Source organism: Sardina pilchardus, chromosome 10 (assembly GCF_963854185.1).
Source record: "Sardina pilchardus chromosome 10, fSarPil1.1, whole genome shotgun sequence".
Classification (NCBI taxonomy): Eukaryota; Metazoa; Chordata; class Actinopteri; order Clupeiformes; family Clupeidae; genus Sardina; species Sardina pilchardus.
Genome location: NC_085003.1, coordinates 8,860,060 through 8,884,591, shown reverse-complemented (window position 1 = coordinate 8,884,591; position 24,532 = coordinate 8,860,060). Strand labels below are relative to the sequence as shown.

General features: G+C 43.1%; 1 protein-coding gene across 3 annotated transcripts in view; it reads left to right on the top strand.

Moving 5' to 3' along the window:
* The first annotated feature begins 5,050 nt into the window (after positions 1 to 5,050).
* The window catches only part of fbln1 (fibulin 1), a 33,316-nt gene continuing 13,834 nt past the window's right edge, over positions 5,051 to 24,532 (top strand). Inside the window, exons 1-16 of one of the 3 annotated variants that reach the window (XM_062546755.1) lie at positions 5,052 to 5,385; positions 9,781 to 9,892; positions 11,063 to 11,195; positions 11,896 to 12,079; positions 12,647 to 12,685; positions 12,837 to 12,926; positions 13,309 to 13,446; positions 13,813 to 13,950; positions 14,694 to 14,837; positions 15,084 to 15,209; positions 15,298 to 15,423; positions 15,645 to 15,764; positions 15,948 to 16,079; positions 16,608 to 16,731; positions 20,458 to 20,600; positions 21,897 to 22,037. In XM_062546755.1, the coding sequence (XP_062402739.1) occupies positions 5,331 to 5,385; positions 9,781 to 9,892; positions 11,063 to 11,195; positions 11,896 to 12,079; positions 12,647 to 12,685; positions 12,837 to 12,926; positions 13,309 to 13,446; positions 13,813 to 13,950; positions 14,694 to 14,837; positions 15,084 to 15,209; positions 15,298 to 15,423; positions 15,645 to 15,764; positions 15,948 to 16,079; positions 16,608 to 16,731; positions 20,458 to 20,600; positions 21,897 to 22,037 (1,945 nt within the window). In that variant the 5' untranslated portion in view covers positions 5,052 to 5,330. Of the gene's footprint in view, positions 5,386 to 9,780; positions 9,893 to 11,062; positions 11,196 to 11,895; positions 12,080 to 12,646; positions 12,686 to 12,836; positions 12,927 to 13,308; positions 13,447 to 13,812; positions 13,951 to 14,693; positions 14,838 to 15,083; positions 15,210 to 15,297; positions 15,424 to 15,644; positions 15,765 to 15,947; positions 16,080 to 16,607; positions 16,732 to 17,487; positions 18,313 to 20,454; positions 20,601 to 21,896; positions 22,038 to 24,532 lie in introns of those variants that run through there. The other 2 variants (XM_062546754.1, XM_062546756.1) reach the window with 2 other exon arrangements.

Below are 24,532 nucleotides of genomic sequence, written 5' to 3'. Positions count from 1 at the left end.
TAATATTATAACATCGTTAATACTATTTTATGCCATTTTCAAAGCAATCTTATTGATCAAGGATCTTACCACTGGTATCTGATAACATTAGCTGTCATGATTTGCCTGCTTCACAATGGTAGTGAGATTTCCCAAACAGTCTTTACACATCTCCTCTTGTGATATGGCAGACTGGTTTAACACATACTGTACCAGCAGGTGGTGCTACTAACCTCTACTCCCATGTGGTGCTGCCAGTGTTTCGACATTATTATATTCTATATTGGCACATATGGATGGCAAATTGAAAGCTTAAGTCTTTTTAGACAGTCTAAGATGTTTTAAGGGAGGAAAATTGATTCAATACCATATAGTAGGTGAGGAATAAAAATAATTTACATTAAAATCAACGGCACATTGAGGCAACTATATATTTTTTCTTGACATTACCTCCATACCAAAAACTCAAGAAAGTAGAGCCACAGATAAGACAAGAACTTTGATATCTAAATGAACCCGCTGCCATTTTGTGACCACCTGGGTATTTATGTTCTCTTGAAAAATAAACTTCTGTTGCATACAGTATGTGTAATGACTTCCATTTTCAGCTTTTGGCATGATTGGTCATCTTTTGACTTCAAAGGTTCATTGACCATATCACTAACAATACATTTCTATCCATTCTACTGGATAGTGCCAAATGCCACAGGCCTATTTTTTTTCATCATGGCCTTTAAAGCATTGGTAAAGCAGGATTTAAAAAAAAAAAAGACTAATACTACAACAAGCTGAAACTGAAAATAAGTCAGCCCTATCCTTTCCTATCTCACATCTTTAAATGAGAGCAGTGGAAGTTCATGCATGTATTTATTAAAGAGCTTCTGTGCTTTTCCTTGGGGTCTTTCTTAATGTGCACAGACATTTAACAATGCACGCTATCACTAAGAGTTGCCTATGAGAGAAATACTGTATATTTCCCCCCCACACAGGTTCATCATCTCAGCCTATACCTCACAGAGGTCAATCCTTTTGCTTTATCCATGCTACACGTAGAGACAAGTCTAAATTCAGGCTCTGTCAAGATTGGTATGGAAAATCTGCTAGAAGCATTTACACTGATTGTCCCAAGTGCTTTTATAGGGTGTTGTCGGTTGAAAACCTAGTCGATTTTATCAAACCAGTCATTTTGGCTCCTGGTGTTCAGCATTGCAAGCTGACTGGTTTAATTTGATCCACAAACTGTAGTAACAGTTGCCTCGTCAGGGCTTCCTCGGTGAAACATGTTTTTTCAATCAAATGGGGAACTATCACAAATGATATTGAACATCAGAACAGATATAGGCTATTCTGCTTTTTATGTGATGTGATTATGACTAAGGATTCCTCACTGCCATCTTATTTGTGGATGAGCAGATACCTGACAGTGATTACTTGAGATTTTCAATTAAATCTGCAATGTTTATCAATGAAATGCTGTTGAGTTGTTGGCCTTCAGTCAATAGGCCCAAGTCAGAAGCATCAAAGAAACGTTTGAAGGAGTAAACAGGATAAGATTAAGTTGAAGAGGCTGACAATACCCATAGGCTGAAATGGAAAGAGTGCATCTCAAGACAGCAGGAACACCTTCACCCTTTGGCCTTTTTTCCCCAGTACCCAATGAACCCAGCTGAACACATATTGATGAAAGTTGTCTGTGCTTTAAGTTACTGTTGACAAAACTGGCTGCAGAAATCCATGGTACCCACTTTTGTTAGGCCCCTCTGTGATATCAAATAAGCTGCCAACAGCTGAGACTATGAGACACTATGCATTTACAATTGAATAGTATATACTGTAGCATGGCCTTTGGGTCTAACTTTGCTTGATCAAAGTAAATGCTCTTTGAAAACATCAAACAGGTTAAAAAAAAACTTGATGGCTATGCTACAATGGAGAGTCTCTGCAGACAAACTGAAGTTTTTTACCTTTAACTTATAAGAGTAAAGGTAATATGTCCGTTTGAGCAGTCAGTGCATTACTTCTTGCAGGCACCACCATCTTAAAGTATGTGGAGGAAGCACGTACAAATAAATGACTGAATTTGGTACAAGCTGCTGTCAATTGGAGTTTTTTGAACGACAAAGTACAGGCTTTCTCCTCACAAGATGATGGCGACCTTAAAGGAGAAATCCAGTGGGTTTTCACATAGCCCCCCCTCCTTTCTCAGGATCACCGAGTAGGCCCTACCCCCCCCCCCCCCAAACAATTGGTTTGACCTAGCTCAAGTTGCTACAACCAGCATGATGCAGCCAGGCTGCTACAGCGTTACACTCTGGGGTCATGTCCGTGACCCCTCCATGTGCATGCCCACAGAGAAAACTTGCCGGATTTCTGCTTTAAGGAGAAGAGCAAGGCAAAGGTGATTGCACAAACAGATACCCTGTCTTTACACTCTTTACAAACCTAGTGGATTGATTTACTTTGATGTAGGGAAGTTCTCCCTCAAAGGTTATGCTATATGCTATTCAGTTGTAATTGCTTATTCTGGTCTTACTCAAAACTGCACCGATATACAGTACTATATATTGTTTTGGTCCCCCCAAACAACACTCCTTGTCATCCACAAGACCCTATGTTGTTTTTAGACCGGAGTTTCTCTTTAAGAGGACTTTATTGGGTCACTGATGAAATGGGCAGCCAAGGCCTGTCCAGCCTAATCTGCTGACTCAGTGAGTGCCTCTGTCTGTTTGCTATGCAGAGGTAGTGAGGGAGTGAGCAGGGTCCATTTGCCATTCCCTACCACAAGCTGAACCGTTTCCTTTTCATTGCTTGTCTGGCTCTAGTTGGTCGCACACTCCTCTCTATCTTTTGTGGTTGCGGGAAAGCCTTTGGCAATAACAGAAGCCCCATAGGACCAACTGGCTGTGCAGCGCCTTATGCTCTATGCAGACGCGAACGTGTGAGTGCCAGTGGCATAAAGTTAAGTGATGTTCTGCAGTATTGGGGTGGTTTCAGAGGGGTCAACCTTGGACACCCAGTCCTGCTTGTAAGTCCTGTGCATGCTGTGTAAAGATTTCTGTTGCCAAGGCAATCTTGAAAGGCCCTCTCGAGCATCGGCTCTCTTTCAGGTAATAAATGTCACTAAGAAGTGTAGATAACCTGACCTCTCAGCCTTCCCGCATATGATGTTTCACTTTAGCTTTTATTGATTGCTAAACTCAGCTATGTAATTATGACTTCTGGCTTATTTGATGGTAAATCAGACTTCTTTGTCTATGTGGTCTGTAATTGCTTTGGACGGAAATGTTCCTTCATCAATTTCACTAGCTGCTGGTATGCTTATTCTTCATCATCAGTGTCATTAGTCTTGGAAGAGCTCTTGTTTTTTCAAAGAAATAATGTTTAACTGTCAGTAATCGTGTCTTTGTTTTTTTTGTTTTTTTTTTTACTGATAATCCATTGCCTGTCTTTCAACATGTTAGTTATATTCACTTATCTTGGCCATTTTGAACCTCAACATTCAGACAAAGGAGGTCTCCCCTTACTGTGACAAAAGGCCCTTCCCATGTGCTACCCAGGGTAGAGCACATCTATCTATCTATTAATGCAAGGAACGTCTGTCTGTATGTCACTCTGTCTGTGCGTTCCACGCATAACTTTCGATGCTTCTAATGTAAGATGTGGAGTGGGGACAGCTGCAATTCAAATGTGCAGTTTTTGTTTGTCGAATAATAAAACATCGCTTTTTTACATGAAGATCAGCATTAGGAAAGACAGAAAGGTTGCTTTATTGGTTATTCTGTTTTTGTTGCTTTAGTTCTTTGGTTGGGCATTCGGGCTACAGGCAGCGCATGCGGTACCATTAAGGAGGTCCTTTATGGATCCTGAGTGCAGCATGAGGTGCATTTCTGACTGCCACCAGCCAACTATGCATTGTGGTTGTATATATCCTGCATCATATTGTGTAATGTTGAGTGTTGATTGGCCCCTGTGGAGTGTGTGTGAAATCAAGTGTAGCACCCTATAAGTATTCAACATCTTTGGAACAGAGAATCATTTGCAGGTGTCATATGTGATATTTTTTACCTTAGAAAAATATAGTAGTTTATTTTACAGTAGCATGCAGTTCCAGGAGCAGTTTGACCAAGTTTGGCAATTTGAAAAAAGATGTTTCATCCCGGGCCTCTTCATAGAAAAGACATGTGGCTTTGATTAGTGTGTGTGGCTTACTTTCAGCTCTGTCACCTTGCCCAGAACCAAAGGAGTGATTGAAATAGCAGACTTCGCTGGTATAAAAACTGTTTATAATGTCCCCTTGCAATCCTCTAGTTAATCCTACCACCTGGAAAGAGTGGTGATGGCACACGAGTATCTCTGATACACGAGCGGTCTGTTCACAACATACAGTATTTTCATTCAACACACAGTAGCCTACCTCAAATATCTCCTTAGACGAAAAAAAAAGAAAAGACATTGACCTGGTGTCTAGTGTCAGTAGCTGTGCGCAGCGCAAAAACTAGATAATAAAAGCAGTTTCTGTGTCTCTTTCCTGTGTCTTATCGTAAAGGGTTGCAGAAAGTTGAGAAGTCTGGGGAAAAGTCTAGAACTGCCTTTCCCACATGTCTGCAACTTCCCTAGTGCACTGGTTCGATGAAACCAAAGGCTCACCACAAAGACGTCTGGGAGGATTCAATAAAATCAATCAGCTTCCTTGAGGGAGAGTTTCGTCAGTCGAAAATATTGTGGCGAGTAATTACACAAGATTGTCTACAGTGAAAGATCGTAAATATTACAAAATATGGAATATGCATTACATACTTCACATTTCACCTAACCAAAGATATTTAAATATTTATTACACTGCCGTCTGGAGAAAACCACAACACATTTTGAATCGCCACAGACCCACTCCAGATGTTCAATAATCAGTAGGATTATGGCGACACAGCCAAGGAGCGTTTCAAAGTTAGATACCAATCAGACGAATATGTCGCTTACATCAACATGGATCTTTGAATCTTGCAATGTCCTTAGCCCTCTCTATCCAAGGGAGGGGAACCTAATACGCTACAGAAATCAGGTTTCCAGTAAGATTTTAATTGCTTGTTTTATATCTGTTTTAACTTTAATGTTGGTTTTAGTTTGATGACAGCATGCTTGATACTTGTAAATGACTGATTGCGTATTGTGGAGCCCGCCCCCCTAAAGGGACCGGTTAAGCTTAAACGGACTAATTAGGCGCTCTAGACAGTTACGCTGCCTTATCGTACTGCTCGTCTGCATCCCTAACCAGCAGTCTGCAGCGTGTAGCCAACTTCATAGCCTACATCCGAATATTTCAAGACAGACGATTTCCCGTTTGATTTTTTTCAATGGCTTCCTTGATATTCATACTTTTTTCTATTTACGGAGTTCTCAATGGCCAAGGTAAGTCTTCTCCCCCCTCTAGTCATGTTTTGGTGCGTTTCAGTTTAGGTAAAGTTGAAACGTCTGTGATCTATGAAGTGTGTCATTTTTGATATTGTAGTCATTTCACCAGGAAATTATTGTTAACGTTGTTTGTATATGTGTCTCAGTGTGTTTAATGACAAATATATATCAGTACTCTACTGAACACTCCAAAAAAGTAGGCTATATCATTTTGTCCAGAATTTCAAAACCGTTATACTGTTTATCAAAATCAACTGTCCTTTTGCAGAGGATAAGTGACAAGTGTAAATTGTTATGAAGTCAGCGCTACCCCACCTCGACACAAACCCCACTCTTTCAATCAATTATGTTGATTATGTTATGTTGACCATATGTGGGTGAGTTGTAATTAAATTGGTGTTAAGTGAGTACATCTAACTTTTTTGTAGAACTGTGGAGGTGTTCTATAGAGGCAGGCTATAAACGTTTTAAGATCATATATGACATGGGATATTTGAGAGTGGGGAAGTGAGTGATAGAGAGAGAGAGTGAGAAGGAGAGAGAGAGACTGATGTTGTATATGATTGAGTAAACCATTCCATCAAGACTGATTTACAGTCTTTAACTGCATCAAGGGGTCAGTGAGGCGTGGGAGTGTCTGTATTCAGGGGCAGGGGTTCTCCAGGCTTACTGGGGGACATTCTCGTTATCAGTGGGGTTCCCTCTTCCAAATGCCATGCTATGAATCAGGCAGACACAAGGGTCACCTCACGGCACTGCACGCTTTAATGTCAATTAGAAACAGACTAACCCCACTGATGACGGTGGCCCCTCTGGAGGTTCCAGACTGGCTCCGATGCCACCTTTGCCACATCCAGACCACTCCACTGCAGCCACTCAATAGCAGTTCAAATGACTGTGTCGCATTCTGCACATTAAGAGAGTGACTGATTGATTGGTTGGACATTCGTTCAGCAAGGGGGCCCCCCTCCGCAGTCAGGCATCCCCTGAAATAATATCTCATCAGCAGCTGTCATTTCGTCTCAGGCGTCTCTCAGGCAAAGGTATTTACACAGCGACGTGCTGACATGAATGGGCCGACCGCAGAACGGCACTTATCGTAGATGACAGTGGGCCTGCTGGACGCTGGAGACTGTGCAGCGGGGCGTTCAGGAGCCGCTGCTCACATGGGGGCTCGCTCGCTCTCTCTCTCTCTCTCTCTCTCTCTCTCGGAGATGCGATTGTGGGGGTGCCGGGCCGGCGCTCCAGACTCATTAGGGCGTGTTTACACGAGCCCTCAGAGCGGGCCTGCCGTGCGCAGACCCAAACAGCGTGGCCCTTAAAAACCGCAATGACGTTCCAAGGTGGCAGCCAGCCTTTGCAGACAATGCATCACTGATGGGGGAAGGCCTGTGAGATCACTTGGGCTGGAGTAAAAGTGTCTAGCCGGGTAAAATAACAACAGCAAAGAGGGATGGCTGAGGTTATGCTCCTACTAAAAGTTTGGACGGATAAGTGAGCTGCAGACCATCACCGGTGAAAAATGACTACAGGGCTTGACAGCCAGAGTAGGGTAGGATTAGAACAGCGTAGGACAGGATACTTATCTGCAAGACAAAAGCTCCATAAAACTTGTGCAAGAGGCCGCTGCTTCTCGTCAACCCCCACAAAAAAGCCTTAGTCACTCAGTGCTTGGAAGGGAACAGTTTTAATGCTTTGTCTAGGGGCTGGTCCTGGAAATCTGAATTTGTAGAGGCTTGCCTCCTCTTTAATAGGAAACCTTTGATTTCCAAGAAATTTGGTGTGTTGGTGTGTGTGTGGGTGTGTGAGAGAGAGAGAAAGGGGGGGGGGGGGTTGCTAATGATAACAGACCAAAAGGAAGTCTGAAGAGGCAGCTAAAAGCAGTTTCTCTGTGGCACAAGAGGTGTCAGCAAATGGCTGAATGTTTATGTGCCTAACTAATCTCTGTAGGTGACCTCTTGCTTTCTAAGAGCAGCCCTGTTGTTGGCCTCCACACAACACATAAAGTGCACCCTTATCTGTGGCGAGAGAGACTCTCTAATAGGAATCCCACATGAAAGTTTGCAGGGGGTTTGTTAAAAAGGCCTCCTCATTTCCTTCTCTTGCTTTATTACCCAGAGCAGGAAACTCTTTACTCTGGCACCAGCATATACAGTCACCAACAGGGCCAGGTATGGTCTTCAGCTATTGCTCATTGGAAGCCAACCAGTCCTGACAAGCATGTCTTGATGGCTGGTTTAGCCATTGTCCTAAAGTGATTTCACCGATAACAGGTCTGGGAAAAGAAAACCAAGCTTAATAAATCATTCAATTTGTCATGGGTGTACATGAAAGCCCCCTTGCCCATAAACTTCCACCTAAATGTTCATTCGGTTGTGTCATTTTGTTTGCGTGTGGTAACATGCAGGGTATTTGACGGCTCCTTACGTCTTGATTTCTTGCTCCATAAAGTTTAATCACAGTGCTTGCCAGCACACGAGCAACCCCATCACTCTGAAAAGATTCTGCTGCATGTCTTTGGGTATAGCAAGAACTTTCCTTCATTCTTGTGTTACTGCTTCTTGAAAAGACTATTAATGCTTATTAAAATGAACACAATGCATCAGTCAGTCTAATCCTAACCATCATACACCATGGACTCGTGTTGTCTGCTTGTTAGATAAAAGATGACTATAAAGGTTCTTGACTGGCCCCATTTTTTTGTGTGCATGGAGCGTTTTTCCAAATTTGATTTAATGAACCTGAACAATATAAAACTGTTCTGGTAAACAAAGTATTTACTGAAGTTCTTTATATCTAATCTAAAACCACGGTTTTATTAAGTGTTCTGTAACCTTAAATGTAAATGTTTCAAAAAGTATTTATTTTGTCATTTGGGGCAGAGAGAAGCCTAGTCCTAGAGTTTGTCTGGAGACAGTCTAAAACAAAACGGCAAAGACAATTTGTATCATGTTTAGAAGAGACAAATCACAAGATATGGTCCTCATTTTGAAGACTTAGAGGTAATACCTATTTGGCAGTAAGACTATGTTGAGGCCTAGACCAGGAGTCCAAAGGACACATCTGCCAAAATTATTCCCAGCTTGGCGGATCATACAAACCACAACGTAATGAGTCTATTTGTTCAGATTGAGTCGGCCAGTTGTCGTTTTGAGGCCTTGGGCATTTGCTGTTGTCAATTCTTTAGAGATATTTGAACTCATTCTGCAGATTAAATGACCTTGCAGATCACTTTCTCCCAGTCCAGTTGGTTTAATGGGAAATATGTGCAAGGAAAACATTTAGTTTACAGTTTGTACACAGGTAACCTTCCAAGCTCAGTCTACACTGGGAGAGAAATAAACACATCTAACATTCCAAAACATTCCAAAACACGCCTCTATCAATTACAGCCAATCTAGTGAATATCCAATCTTGCCGCCAGTAGTCTTTTATGGAGTTAAGCAGTCTTCTTGATTATTCTTTTAATGTTTTCTGGGCTTTTTTGCCTTTATTCTGATAGTACAGTGAAGAGTGAGACAGGAAGTAAGTGGGAGAGAGATGGGGTGGGATCAGGAAATGACTACAGGTCGGATTTGAATCTGGGTTCCCATGGGCACTTGTACATGGTATCGGTGCTGGAACCTGTTGTATCACAGCAGCCCCCTAAACATGGCGCTTATCTTGATTGATGACTGATACAAGACAATCTCATTCTTGTATCAATTTCAGCCCGGAGAAAAAAAAAAATCTAGGGTGTGGTGAGTTGAACAACTAAAAGCACTCGCCCATCTGCCTCTTTATAGAGAGCTAGATCATAGACTCAATTAAGCAGGCAGTGCTTTGATGGTTTGGGATTGTTTGAGTTGGGAGTGTCTGACTGTTCCAGAAAAAGGGATGCCCTGTGTTCAGCCCACTGATTAGACAGGATGATATACTTGGAATCTTGCAGGCAAGGCAAGTCATGGCATATAAGCATATTTCAAACACACTCTTAACAAAGGACCCTCTCACCACTTCACATGAGAAAACCAACACAGATGAGCTCAGAACACTGAAGGACTGTGGCTGCATGTCTCAAGAACATATTATTCTGGTCTTCAAAATAAAATTTCCCTTAATTCCTAAAATGTGTACATCCTATTTTTTTTATTTTTTTTTTGAGTGCCCATGTTGTTGTTTTTTTTAATACACTCATCCATTTTGATTCACTGAGCCATGTGATTTCCTCTATCAGTTTTTTCACCCTGGACAGAAAACACAGTCCAAATCAGCATATCCAGATGGTTGATGCAAATTAGCCCTAGGGAACAACTTTCTGAATGGAATTTCAAAGAGCGTCCAAATGTAATCAGTGATAATATGAACCCGTTCTTATCTGCCTCTCCAACGCATTTCACATTTGTGCCTCAGAGACCAGAGACCCCATATCCATGGAGGACTGCTGTAAGGACGGCCGAGACAGAGGCCAGGAGAGCCAGGACTGCTCCAGCCTGCCACTCATCTCTGAGTCTACTACCTGCAGGTCAGTGGTGATACTCTCATAACCACACACCCTCTCTGTTACCCGGTGGCCAACCGCATCTTTGATCCTCCCAAGACGGCTTAGCCTCCGTGTGGAAGACGACCGGCCAGCGCCACTTCATTTGTCCTGTGGAAGTTCCAGGAGATGCAGTAATTGGAGCGGTAACTGCAGTAATGGGGAGTAACCGGAGGAGATGTGGTGGCACATGGGTCTGGGCGATTGCAAACCAAATCAGTCACCCAATCTGCCTGCCACCGGCAAAAGTGTTTCTTTTGGAAAGCAGCATGATTTAGAATTTGTTCAAATTAGAGTAGAGAGAGCAGTGGGTGGAGGAGGGGGGGGGGGGCTGTATGGTTTTTGTGGGAGGGGGGTTTAGCAAGGGGGTATTTCCAAATCCAGGAAATACCTAGGAGGTGAAACTATACTCGAAGAGAGGGCTGAAAGAAGGAATAACAGGAAATCTGAGGATTATTTCAGACACATGAGGAGGAAAAAAATGAGGCGAAAAGAAAACGAAGACAAGCAGTGAAAAAGAAAAACACCAGCCCATGTCTGTGCCCTTAAAAGGCTCTGTTGTGGCTGAGGAGCGATCCCCCGTTTATATGGAAAGCTTTCCTGTAAGGCTTGATAAAGAGGCACTTTAGGTTGGACGAGAGCAGGAGTGAGTGTCCTCTTGTTGCGAGAGGCTTACGGTAAACGGCAGACCACACGCTGGCCTCAGGTTCAAGCTCAACCTGATGAGTAGACGAGAGGTCCACTGACCCACGGAGCTTGGCTCGTGGGTGGACGGGGGCTGTCAGAAGCACTCTGGCTGTAGAAGGCCAATTCACTGCTCAGAGTTGTCGTCTTCATAAAAACGAGTCCTGTGGTTTTGGAAGACCTCTCCTTGGGGAGACGTGATGCAGTGCGAAAGGGGAAAAACAATGGAAAGTAAACACTAGGGGTCTTTCGCAACTGCTGAAAGTACCACAGTGTCAGACTGGCTAGTCTGGAACAAAAAAACCCTTCTGATTGCATAAGGATCTAATTGTTCCTTGTATGTTTTCTTTTGACTTTCTTTCTTTTTGTTTGTTGTGTTTCTCTTTTCCCTCTCTCTTTTCATCCCTCTCTCTCTGTCTCTCTTTGTGTGTGTGTGTGTGTGTGTGTGTGTGTGTGTGTCTCGTCTGACAGAATAGCCCAGGAGCAGTGCTGTGCAGCAGTGCTGGAGGACACCAGCTGCACCAATGGCATAAACGTGGCCAAGGACCAAGGAGCCTGCGAGGCCCTTCTCACAGGGAGCACCTGTGAAGCAAAGACTGCTAAGGTGAGTGATGAAAGACGGAACACCCTGCACCCTTTCCTTAACTCCAACATGTGTGTGTGTATGTGTGTGTGTGTGTGTGTGTGTGTGTGTGTGTGTTCTTATAATAAGTTATAATAGGATGTGCCTCCATTAAACTGTAAACAAGGTCAGACAGAAACAAGGGAATGCGTGCAGCCTGCCAGAGATTGTCTCTACACTTGAAATTGTGCTCACCTCGAGCGGACGTGCTGTGTCAGGACAAGAGCGATTGTTCCTGTCCGTGTTTACACTAAGCAGGATGAAACACGTTACACAGAACAGGACTGGAACGTGTGGCTGTCCGTGTCGGATATAAATCTGAACCGCAGCGTTCTGTGGTGCTCACGGCTTTGTGCCGCGCGCACAGGAAACCAGGTTAATAACCTGCTGCTCTGTATCCCTAATGTGATTACTGCGGTCTATGTATGTTACTCATTACCGCTCATTGCCACTCGGTAGCATCTGGACAGATTCACTCAGCGCTGAAGACGTATGCCAGACACAGCGGTTTACAGCCCTGCTAAGCGTAACGAAGAGTGCATGCCACAGTTGTTGACTGCCTCCGCTTATGATAGGTATACGAGCGTGAATGAGGGTGATGTCACGAGTGACCGGTTTGAACTTGTGTCTCCCCCACCCTCCACCCTCCTCGCCCCCCCCCCCCTCTCTCCGCACCCCTCAGATGTGCTGCGACTGCTGCTTGCTGGGGAAGGCAGCGCAGGAGACGGGCCTGGCCTGCGACCACAGCCTCTCCGTGGGCTACCAGTGCGGCCTGGTGTCCCGCGCCTGCTGCACGCACGGCAACCCGGAGCTGGAGGGGAACGGCACGCTGTCAGGGGACGCCCAGGACAGCAGCACGCCACAGGGTCAGGGGCTCTATACGCACCACACAAGTCGCTATGCATAACAGTGTATATGATAGATAGATACTGTAGATAGATAGACACTTTATTGATCCCCAAGGGGAAATTCAAGGCCCCAGCAGCTTAAGACACCACACACAACATACACTACAATGTAAACAGGATAATACAAAGCAAAGCAACAAATCAACATGACTGATGTGCATGAATGTACTGAGGATTGGTACTGTGATCCAGTATGGAGGTCTGTGTCAACCAGGAATCAAGTATGCTGCCAGAGAATCGCTCGTAAGGGCTCAGACCAATACTGACCCCAGAGAAAACACCATTGCAGTGTGTGTGTGTGTGTGTGTGTGTGTGTGTGTTGACTGGTGACTGAAAACTGGTGATCACCTAAAGAGTACCATAAAGATCTCCCATGAATAATTGACTCAGTAGTAGTTTAATGCCCTGAGTTGTATCTTAAAGACTAAACCAAATTCCAGACATTTGTCAACAGTAGTCTGACCTCTAGTGGTAGGCAATTATCAGGACATACATGTTGACACTGCTCTCTCCATATAATCACAGACACGGCAGCCCTCTCAGAACCCGACGAGCTGTGCAAAGGTGAGCTACTTTGTAAAGTGCATCAACGAGAGCAACATATGAGGGAGGGGATGTCTTACGGCATTGTATTTTGAAATGTCTTACTTTCTGTCTTCCGTCTCCCTCTCTCTATACGTGTCCATGGATGCATGCCTTTCTGTTGGACTGGCAGAGGCTAAGTGCGGTCAAATATGTGTAGGTAACGGCACCTGTGCCTGCCATGCAGGGTTTAAACTCAAACCAGATGGGAAAGCCTGTGAGGGTAAGTGAGACGACTTCCTCCTCTACTCCCAGTTATTTTTACAAGCTTACCGAGGATCACACACATACATGCCCCAATAGTAACCTCATGTAACACCCGAGGCCAATGACATGGATGTCTTGACCTCAGACATTATAGCAGAGTCAGACTTCCTGACTTCCTCTTTTTGAACACATTGCTACTCCAAAGTGCTAATAAACACACTAACTGAGAGAGACTAAGATTGGAGGTCTGTGAACTCTGGAAATCTAATGCAGTCATTTGTAAAGTTATAGCATGATCCCTCTTCTCCGTGTGCTATGAGTTATGAAGTGCAATTCCTCTAACCCCCCCCCACTAGCGTGTGATTGATTAGGTTGAGTATTTGTCTTCCCCTGCGCAGATATAAACGAGTGCCTGCTGGGCAGCTACAGCTGTCGCCCCGGGGAGCGATGCATCAACACGTTGGGCTCGTACCGCTGCCAACGCGATGTCAGCTGTGGCACGGGCTACGAACTAACCGACAGCAACCAATGCAAAGGTCTGTTGCAGTGCTGCCACCAGCTGGTCGAAAGACCACACTGAACTGCACAATAGCTGTGCCCCATGTGAGATGGGGTTGGAGTTAGTACATCACATTAACCCAAAATACCTATACCCAGAACACCAAATGGGGTACACAATAGAACACCAATACTACTAATACACTCCTATACGATCCTTTACAAAATGTTCAGGGTAACTTATGCTCAGTACTTCATTTTTATGTACATTGTATGTCAATCTGAAAATTCTTATTTAATTTGATTATTCTTCATTTGATGGCTGTGCTTAACTAGTTTCTCTAAGTTCTCAAACTAAAACCTCTCATTTTTCTGTTTTTTTTGTTTTGTTTATTCACCTCTAGACATTGATGAATGTGGGACTGGTACACATAACTGTCCTGCAGCCTTTGAATGCCAGAATACTCCGGGATCTTTCCGCTGTCGGCCCAAAGTGAAGTGTGGAGATGGCTATATACAGGATGCTCTGGGCAGCTGCATAGGTGAGAGGAGAGCTTGGGATTCTGGGAGAGTCAGGATTCTCTACAGTACATTCAGGATTCTCTACAGTACATTCAAGGCTTCCAAAAATGATCAATACCATGCTCAGTCAAAGCATATAGACCTATCTTGTCATATTGCAGACATTAGTCCTTTTTGCTCACTTACTGCTCTATTCAGTACAAAGAAACAATAATCATTGAGCTCAATGCAAATCAAACAGGCTAATAGGCCTCAAAAGCACCATGCCAATCTCTAGCTATGGTGAAGGGTATGTGATGATGTGGGGCCAGTTTAATTCCAAAGGCCAAGGGAACTTTATCAGGATGCATAATATCCTGGATCCATGAAATAGTTGGCCTTTAAAAATAAAAATCTGCCTGCCCCTACAGTATGTTAACCCTATGTGTTAAATTCCCATAGGGTTACATAGGGGGTCAAATACTCCCTTCCCCTAGCATTTAAGGAAAACATTTATTTATTTACGATACATTCTTCAATCAAAAAAAAAAATGATGTCCTTGGCGGTTTGATTTTTACTCTTTTTTTGAATGAAGGCATTAAGATCAATTGTCAAATGATGATTTTATATTCCTGTTTTAGCATGGTATCAAATACATGTGCTCCCCACTGTATTTGTGATTGGTCCTCTCTGTACATCTTTGATTACCTGCTGCAACTGAATGCATTGAATGGATGTGTAATTTAGCACCTGAAGCTCCATGACTGTGTGTCTCTGTGGCAGACATTAATGAGTGCCTGAGCCAGAATGGGCCCTGCCCCGCTGGACAGATGTGCTTCAACACAGTGGGCTCCTATACCTGCCAGAGGAACTCTGTGAGCTGTGGACGTGGGTACCACCTCAACGAAGAAGGCACTAGATGTGTGGGTGAGTCAGATACCAGGTCCCTTTAGCTGCTAAAAGAGGGCCAAACTCCACATGTCTCTTTGTTATAATGGGAACATACTGTATCTCTTGGCAAAGATTAACTAAATTGAAACAGGGGCAAAGCTATTGGTCAGATACAGTTTCTCTGAACAACAAACCATTTCATATACAGTAGGCTTCTATCACGTAGAAATATAGTAATTCTTACGACAATTAGTAAGCTGTTCATTATGTGTTATGTGTCAGACATTGACGAGTGTAAACAGCCTGATGGTTCCTGTGCTGGCCATGGCTGTATTAACCTCGTGGGCTCATATCGCTGTGAGTGTCGCAGTGGCTACATCTTCAACAGCATCTCCAGGGTCTGCGAAGGTAAGAGGTACTCCATTAGTCATCCCTTCCCATGTGTTTGTGCTGTAACTGGTATGCCAACCTGCCTTTATTTACATTTGCAACTCAGACATCAATGAGTGCAGGCATTATCCTGGCCGCCTGTGTGCCCACAAGTGTGAAAATATTCTCGGGTCCTACAAATGCAGCTGTACCACAGGCTTCAAACTCTCCAGTGATGGCAGAAATTGTGATGGTAAGGGGTGCTTCAAAGTACCAGAAACCTTCACTGTATGTAGGCTAATGGTGTAATTGTCTTGTCTCACATTCCCACTGTCACCTTCTGAATTTTTGTACTGTAACTATCACAATTTCATTGTAATTGTTACTAGACGCTGTGTAATTGGACATTTTGTTTCTGTATTATTGTGTATGTTTTTCTCATTCATTAACTTCATGTGATATTATTGTGTGTAGATGTTAATGAGTGTGAGAGCAACCCTTGTAGCCAAGAGTGTGCCAATGTCTATGGCTCCTACCAGTGCTATTGTCGCCGTGGATACCAGCTCAGCGATATAGATGGCATCACCTGTGAGGGTAAGCTGGCTATGGATTGGTCACCTCTTACACATCATAGGAGATGTCCACAATTATTTTGTTAGTTACATTTTTGAATATTCTGTTGCGAGAGGGAAAGGGATATCTTACCTTGAGAACTCCCCTTTTCTGCTCTGAACGCCACTTTTCACACTAATTGGACGGCTACTGTATGTTTTCCAGATATTGACGAGTGTGCACTTCCCACTGGGGGACACATCTGCTCCTACCGCTGTCACAACAGTCCAGGGAGCTTCCACTGCTCGTGCCCTGACACCGGCTACACACTAGCGCCCAATGGACGCAGCTGCCAGGGTGAGCAATCCCACCTCTGTCCAGTCAGTCACTGACGCCATAAAGCATGTTGTTACCTAGTCAACTACTAATGTTCTCCAATCTCTCCTTCAATTTAGTACAGGGATTACAAGAATGTAGGAAACATATGTGTGTACATCTACAGGTTGCTTATTTCATTCTTACACTGATACACAGGTTTGGTGTCCCATATCCAGTGGCACCTTTGAAGACTGCAAGTTCTTTCCAGCAGGGGGAGCTCTAGAGGCTGTCTCTGGATGTACTACTAGGCTATTTGTTTGTCATGTACTTTGTCATCTTTGACCTTGTCATCAAATCAGTGGCAGTTTTCATCAGTGGCCATTAACAATTAGTAACATTTAATCACACTGACAAAAGTGAATGCAGTAAAAACATGACTAAAAGGTTACTATACATGGTTTTGACTGTAGTTCTCTGGAAGAATGTTCTATCCTATATCAACCGTCCACTGTGCACAAATAAACACCATAGGCAAACCATGATTTTCATCCTCTTGCTTGTGCCCAGATGTGGACGAGTGCTTGGCAGGGACACATACCTGCACAGAATCAGAGAGCTGCTTCAACGTTCAGGGTGGATTCCGCTGCCTGTCATTCACGTGTCCTCCCAACTACCGTCGTTCCGGGGAGACGTGAGTATTCCCGAGGCTTCGGCTCACACCCACTCTGCCTCAAGACATTCCAGAAATCACTGCTCACATAAGCAACACAAGCCTCCTAAATTGGACATATAAATCCGGCAGACTGCATGTAAAAATCCATCACACCCTACACATGTGTCAAAGAAACATGGTTCACCATTATTATTCACATTAGTTATATAGCCTCCCTGAGACCTTCTGTCTTTCGGAGGTATAAGAGCGAAAAAGAGTGAAAAACAAGGATAGTTTCTGCATTTGTTGATGTCAGAGATTTTACAAAGAGAGTGAACGCCCATTGTGGGTACTCTGGAACAATTCAAGCTTCTTACTTGGCTGCAACGATCTGCATGTTCAATGCTGATGAGTTTACAAATCAATCACAGCATGCATGTGTTCTCAGAGAATGGAATGCAGGCACATGATGAGATGAATAGAGGAAATATTGGCCTGTGACAAATAGTGAATGCCGGCCTTTACTGCACCTTTGGATAAAGTAGATGCATTTGCACTGAGGAAGAAGTCTGTTTGTGAAGCACGTGAGCTAGAGATTCAAGTCTTGTGTGGATGTTTACCAGCCACTTCTCTACCACACCACTTTGGTTTGCTCGCATGCCACCCACTGCATTCGACTCATCAACTCTTCCTCTCTGTGTCTTTCTCTCTCTCTCTCTCTCTCTCTCTCTGCTGTCTGTTTTTGTGTCTCTCCTACTCCTCTGTTTGTCTCCTCCCACTGTCTCTCCTTCACAGTCGTTGTGAGCGCTTGATTTGCAATCAGACTAGCGAGTGCCTGACCTTGCCTGTGAGAATAACCCACTACCAACTCACTTTCCCCATCAATATCCGTACGCCCACCAACATCTTCCGGATGGGGCCCTCCAACATATTGCCCGGTGACCAAGTCGACATCGCCATTGTGGAGGGCAACGAAGATGGCTACTTTGGCACGCAGAGGGTGCCCTCTGGTGGTGTGATGTCAGTGCAGCGGCCTATTGACAAGCCAAAGGACTTCGCGCTGTCTCTCGTGATGAAGCTCATTCGGCATGGCATGCTCAGCACGTACATGGCCAAAGTGCTGGTGTTTGTCACCGAGGATCAGCCGAGCCTGCCTAACATTGTGACCCCTAACTGAACATCACCATGGTTACTGAGATCATTTATGTAATCATCATGACAGACGAACAGATAACTCATATACGAGAGCCACTGATACTGTCAAGTACTCACTAACCCACTTTTTCTCTCCTTCCGTTGGTTGAGGACGTTCCTAGGAGATCTTAACAAATGCACAGGCTTTCAAGCACAAGTAGACACCTAGTATCTTTAGTCACTAGGTGGTGCTTTAGGGCAAAGAAATATTCAAACAGGGCTAATAAACCACCCAAACTACCTGACTACTAAAGAGACATTTGTGTTGTCCTCGTGTAGGTGATAAATGTCTTTGTTTTCTATTTTGTTCATGTTATTAATGATTTAGAGATCTGTCCTGTTACTAGCGGTTTTCATTTACAGCTTCAAGATAAATTAAGATTTTCTTGCTGATATTAAAAAAAGAGATGTGTTTCAAGAACTATAGTCAAGTTGTATGTGGTGATGTTTTGGTTTGTTCATATCTCATGAGGATAAATGTCAGACACCTAATTCCATGGTTATGAAGTTTTACTACCACACAATTAAACAAATGACAGGGCACTGGTTACCGTCTTATACCATCTTTATTACCAGTCTACACTGATGGGGTAGCAGTTTTTGAGAGCTCAGGGTAGAGGGACCTTAGAGAGCCACTCATTGTTTTCAATTAATTACAGCTAGCCAGGTAGACCTCAAACGACAGAAGGAGGCACGTCTCTGTTTTGTTGGGGATGGTCCTAAAGTAATAGTGTGACAGACCCACTTTTTTCCCTCTGACTTTCTGACATTGAGTTATGGGGATCTGGGTTCTGGCCGGTGGTCTGAACAATTTGTGGTGGAGCAACATCACCGCTCTGAACATGAATGATGGCCTACAGTGTTTATGTTGGGGCGTTATCAATGTCCCGACTATAAATAATTACCTAAAAAAATGAAAAAATCTCCTACTTGACCAGAAAGACTTCCATCCAAAGAGCTGTTTTTATTTCTGGCCTAAAATATTGGGATTTTGTGTCGAGCCACGTGAGCATAGAACGGCAGACCCCTCCTATGGTAAAGACACACAGGGCATAATTAGCCTTCCACTTGCTGCCTTACTTTGAAGTTGGTGCTCCGTGCCGAGTGGCAGTTCACCCAGGGTCATTATTTTCTCGTAAATTCACCCGATCGCCTGTCATGGTGCTTCGCCCAAATCCCTGGGGGCTTCCTCTCTGTGCTGTGCCTGAGTCGAGGTATTATAAACTAGGAGAACATTTTGTGGCTTGGCCTGGCCCAAAGCAAAACGTGGACCTACCCGCTAATTGCTAATTATAAGCCGGTACCCAGCAGTGGCTTGACTTCTTGTCAGGGGCTTCTCCCAGCTCTTCATGAAAGTAAGCCTGCAACCCAATATTGGCTCAGGGGTTTCACCAGCATACAATCATACTGAGAGAGCTCTGAGGCGGTGGGATATGGAGTCTCAGTGTGCATTGGCGCACTGAGACTCTAGACTCTAGAGTAGGGCCTACCAACTGCAGTGGACCCTAGACATAGCTGTGGACTAGTTGAGCTGACAAATGAAAGGAATTTGCCTGGCTGCTTGAGATACAGTAAATGCAGATATGGTGTCTCACTATCAAGATATAATTTAATGTCATCGTTATCTTTAGATTTGCTGCCTGTCCAAACATCTTAAGATCCCTTAATTTGTGACTTGTGGAGCAGCCACATCTGTGCGAGCAACAACAGTTCTGGCACAACCGTAAAACTGATACGAAGTGGGTAAGACAGTGCAGTTTATTACAGAAACAAGGCAAGGAAGATAACTTCTGACAGACCCAGAGGGAGTTTTTTTAAGAGGTCTGCCCTTCTCATCCACTTGCAAGACCCAGATGTTTAAAGCTGAGGCCCCATTCCGGTATAAGGCATGTGGAAGTGGGGATTGTGCCTTGTGGCGTTGTCGCGGCGTGGGTGCGTAGGTGGGGCTCATAAACAGGGCACCCTGGGAGGTTGCCCTGACTGTAGCGTACCCATTTCAGACCCCCGAGCTGCCACTGATTAGGCATTGAAATAAACAAAACCCTAAATAATGGTGAGAACAGAACTGAGACAAGGGAGTTGTCTTGTCATGTTTTCCAGAATTTAGCACTCCCTTGGCCCATAAATTCTCCACGAGAGATTATCGGATATGAGTGCTGCGGACGCTTCAGCAAACCCAAATATTTTCTTGTGTAGGCTGTGGAACAGTGTCTGACTGGGTGTAGCGTTTCATTCTCCACTGTGAATGCATCAAAACCATGAATGGCAAGACAAAATTTGACCACCCATTTCTTACTATGTGATTTTTGGCTGCTTGTTGTTTTATTGTTTTTCTTCCTCAGACACGATTGTTTGATTTAGAGTTCTATATCCAGCATGCCCTCTGTATTTGTGCAAATAATATTTGTGTAGTGGACATTTCGCTGGCCTGCTGTGCCACTGATTATGTGGTGCATTGCTCCCTGAGATGCCCTGTCATTGTATGCCGAAGGGAGGATAGCGGTCAGGCTGCAAGACCTTTTTATAGCCACTGCAGAAGGTCAGGAGCTTTTGTCTCCCCTATATTAGCAGGGCGAGGGTCGAGAGAGCCGACACCATCCGCTGCGTCAAGTCCTGCCAGCCTAACGACATCAGCTGTGTCCTGGACCCAGTACACTCGGTTTCCCACACTGTCATCTCCCTGCCCACCTTCAGAGAGTTCACCAAACCAGAAGGTAGGCCACTTGGGCTCTTTGAGTTCACAGCTGCATGTTTTTGTTGGTAAGGATATTACAATGGTTGAGAGAAGCTATGGGCCATGACTAATAAAACATACAGTAGCTAATCTCAATACTGACATTTACTTAAACTGACATCAGCATTTAATCTAGAACGTGTGGCCATTTTGGACAACCTCAATCAAATCAGTTTTGTACTTGGATGTGAAATAGTTTGTGCAATTTGTTACTTATTTATTTATTAGCAAAACAAACTGATTAGCATACTAAAAGCCCTGAAAACTAAAAACCAGTCATTTTTTTATGACTTAGCTTAATGTTTAATGTTATTGTACAGCAGATCAATCTGTTTGTAAGAGTTACGTATGATAGATGGACGCTCATGAGCTGCACATTAAAAATCAGTTCTTAGTCTGTGAAAAGTACTTTCGACTTAACATTTCTTTCAGCACCCTCTGAATTCAAAGAAGTAGGGAGCCTTTACCAGACTTACCACAGCATTATTCTGAATATAGTTTTCACTCCAAGTGGTTATGCTTCTTATGCTTCCAGAGTAGAATAGTATATTCAATTTCCCTGGAGTCTCTCTAACTTGATTTTACACTACTGTACAAACAATTTCCCTGCACCCTGACATAATTGCATCTTCAAAAAACACTTGCTAAATTAAATATATGTTTTCAGTATATCAGAATGTGACTGATGGATGTAACACCTGTTGCTGTCTTAACTTTTTCTTTGTGGTTACAATACAAGAGTGTGCAATACAATTGACCGGCTATTGCACCTCAGTAAGGTGATCAAATGTTTGAAACTCATTTCAAATGACTGCTTATGCTGGCTCACACACAACCAGATGGCCATTTTTCTTATTATTTTCTCTGACAGAATGATGACGGCAAAGCATTTACAAAACTACTCACATTCAATTAATTTGTACTATTCACTGACATGTTTTTCTAAAGTCTGCATGGTTTTTCACTGGATGTTCATTATGTTCAAGTATGAACTAAAAACCCTGTAGGCTGATTGGCTGTTGAGCTTTTATTTTGGTATCAAATTTTGTTGGATATACTGTGATTGGCCAACATCTTTAGGCATCTTCCCGGTGAATTGCTAAATTTCCAAAATCAATCTATAAGTCAATTGTTCATCCTCGACATGTGGTAATTCGACAGCTAGTTAAACCAGGAGCTTTGATTTTCCTTTAAATGAACATGTCTCATCAATTGGAGAAAAACCTCAGTGGTAACAATAACCATTATTTCTGTTCCCAACTGTCCTGTCCGACAGAGATTGTTTTCCTGAGAACCATGTCTCCAGCGCACTCACTGCCTCAACTCGGCTCCTCAGACATTGTCTTCGACATCCTGGAGGGGAACATGCACAACTCCTTCGACATCCTCAAACGTTATGAGCATGGAATGATCGTGGGTGAGTGGCACTCTGGCATCCACTTGGCTAGCTAACAATACCCAGGGACCATTGACTAACCCCCGAGGCCTCCCTCAATTAAATTTGCTGCGAGACACAAAAGTGGTTTTCTGACCTAATTCTACATTATGATACAGCTCTTTATTCAACCAAACGAAATGCACATGTGTCTCTGTGTGAGGCCAGTGAGAGAGAAAGAGAGAGAGAGGGGGGGGGGGGGTAGACCATCTGAAAAGCACAAAAATGTGGATGCTTGCACTACTTAAGTGGTTCTTTTAAGTTGCAACTTCACATGCCCTCTCTTGGGGGAAAAAAAGAAAAACATCCATGTGTCTATGGTTTAAGGCTGATGAAGCCTACTCTCCTCACCAGGCACTCGGCTTGATTTGTATCAGTTCCATTTCCTTTGTCTAGACAGTGCTATGGCGTTTAGTAGCAGAGAATCACAATGGCTAGATGGACTTTCAGTGAGGAAAAGGATCCAGACAGTAGGAGGGGACATACTGTATGTCTCTCTTTGCTGGATAATTGAAAATGCTGACTGGAAATGGAAAAGACAGGTAAACCATCGTCAGGTCTGTGATTATGAGAAGAAATGACTTTAAATACCAAGCTGTTTTGCGAGTCCTGCCCTTATAAGTTATCAATCCTTTGAAATAAATTTCACAGAGTACGATAATTTTTAATACATTGAATTCCTTTTCACAAAAGTTCAACATCATACAAGATTCATTAGGACAACTTTAGTCAGCTGCGGGAGTGACCTGCTTAATTAGGCATCCCAGTGGACAGACGGATCCAATCTTACCGTCTTGCCCAATACTGTTGTAGCTGCTGTAGAGAAGGCAGCTAAATAAATAAATAAATAAGTCAATAAATACAGGAATATAAGTTCATGAATACAAATATTAATAAATAGTTAAGAAGTGAGAAAGAATAATTCAATGTTAAAAACATATCTTTATTTGTGTTCATTTCATTGGAGTTTCACTTAGAATGTATCATGACTCATGCCGGAACCAAAGTTCTGAAGTCAGAGGTGATGGCAGGGCACTGTTAGAAGGGAATGGTATCATTTTGGACCATGCAGCACGCAGCACGGCTGTGCTAGAAAGTTTGGTGTATTTCGTACAGCATATAAGAGATTAAGTTAGTAAGATATAAGTTTAGTGTAATGTGAAGACCTGAAGACCCGTTGGTTTTATTTCTCTCAAGTACAAGCGGCCAATGAGGTAAAGTTTATATCTTGTTGCTATTAGTGTTAATGTTAAAGCTAACCTGGCTAATTTACGTTTCACTATGTAACCGTAAGGTATACGCAATGTATGTAGTCTCTATAAGAATGTAATGTATGTTTCGTGTTTTCTGTATGTACAGTTCTCACGGCACGCATTTGCACTGAAGAGTGTGAATAAATGTCAGTAAATGGAAAAGAACGACTTGGTTTCGTGATTTCGACTTGAGAGGAGTAACAGTGAGAACTCAGCCAGCTCGACACGAGGTAGAAAGATGACCTCCCTCCCGCTGTCGACGGAGCTACAAACAAGTTTCTCGAAGTTTCGCCGTACTCAACATTGAAAGACTGTGGATGTACCGGTAACCTAGCATTGTGTGGCTAAGCCAACAAGACGTTTAAAGCAAGTTGAACGTGAAGTGGAGTAGCCTCATCAACTGCGTCAAAAGGACTATTTAAAGTGTTGAAGTCAATCGTTCTGGTTGCACATAATTAGTTTAAGTGAAAGCAAAGTGAATGCAAATGCATAAGTTTAAGTGAATGCAAATGCATATTTAAAGTGCAACTAAAGTTTAAAGTCTAAATAAGGTTTAGCTAAAGAGCCACATTTTCTGGTTAGCCTACTTAAATGTGTTTTTGATATTTGGATGTAGGCTATTTAAGGTCAACTTATTGACAATTTCATCTTTATTATTTGCCATTAAGCCATTTTTGGAGTGTAGATTCAGTTGAAAGGTGCATAACACGGTAGTGTTAGCAAAGTGATTTCTAAGTTTGAGAAGCTGCTCTCTTGTTTAGTATTTTGTGAAGTAAGTCACTCTCCTGCCATATAAGGACATTTGTAACCTGACAATTAAGTCATTTTGGTTTTGATATTGATATTACATTTAAACAAGTGTGATAAGTTAACGAGTTAAATTAGTTAAGGTAAAAATATTCAAAGTAAAGCTCAATTACTTAATTTAAATTGCAAACAAGCTAATTAAACTCTAGTTTAAGGCCAATTAGCATACTAAAATGAATGTTGATGACTCTGCAACTAAAAATCAAGACCCAGAGATGATGAATGAAGCTGAAGAGCAGCAGACTGAACACATTGACAATGAACCTTTAGAAGCAAACCGTTCAAATGAGATCGAAATAAATACAGACACTAATGGTGCTGCAGAAAAGGAATTAGAGACCGGTAAGAGAATAAGAAAACTTACTGAAAAGGCTCAAGAACTCCATGACGACAAATTGAAAAAGCTTCAACATCACT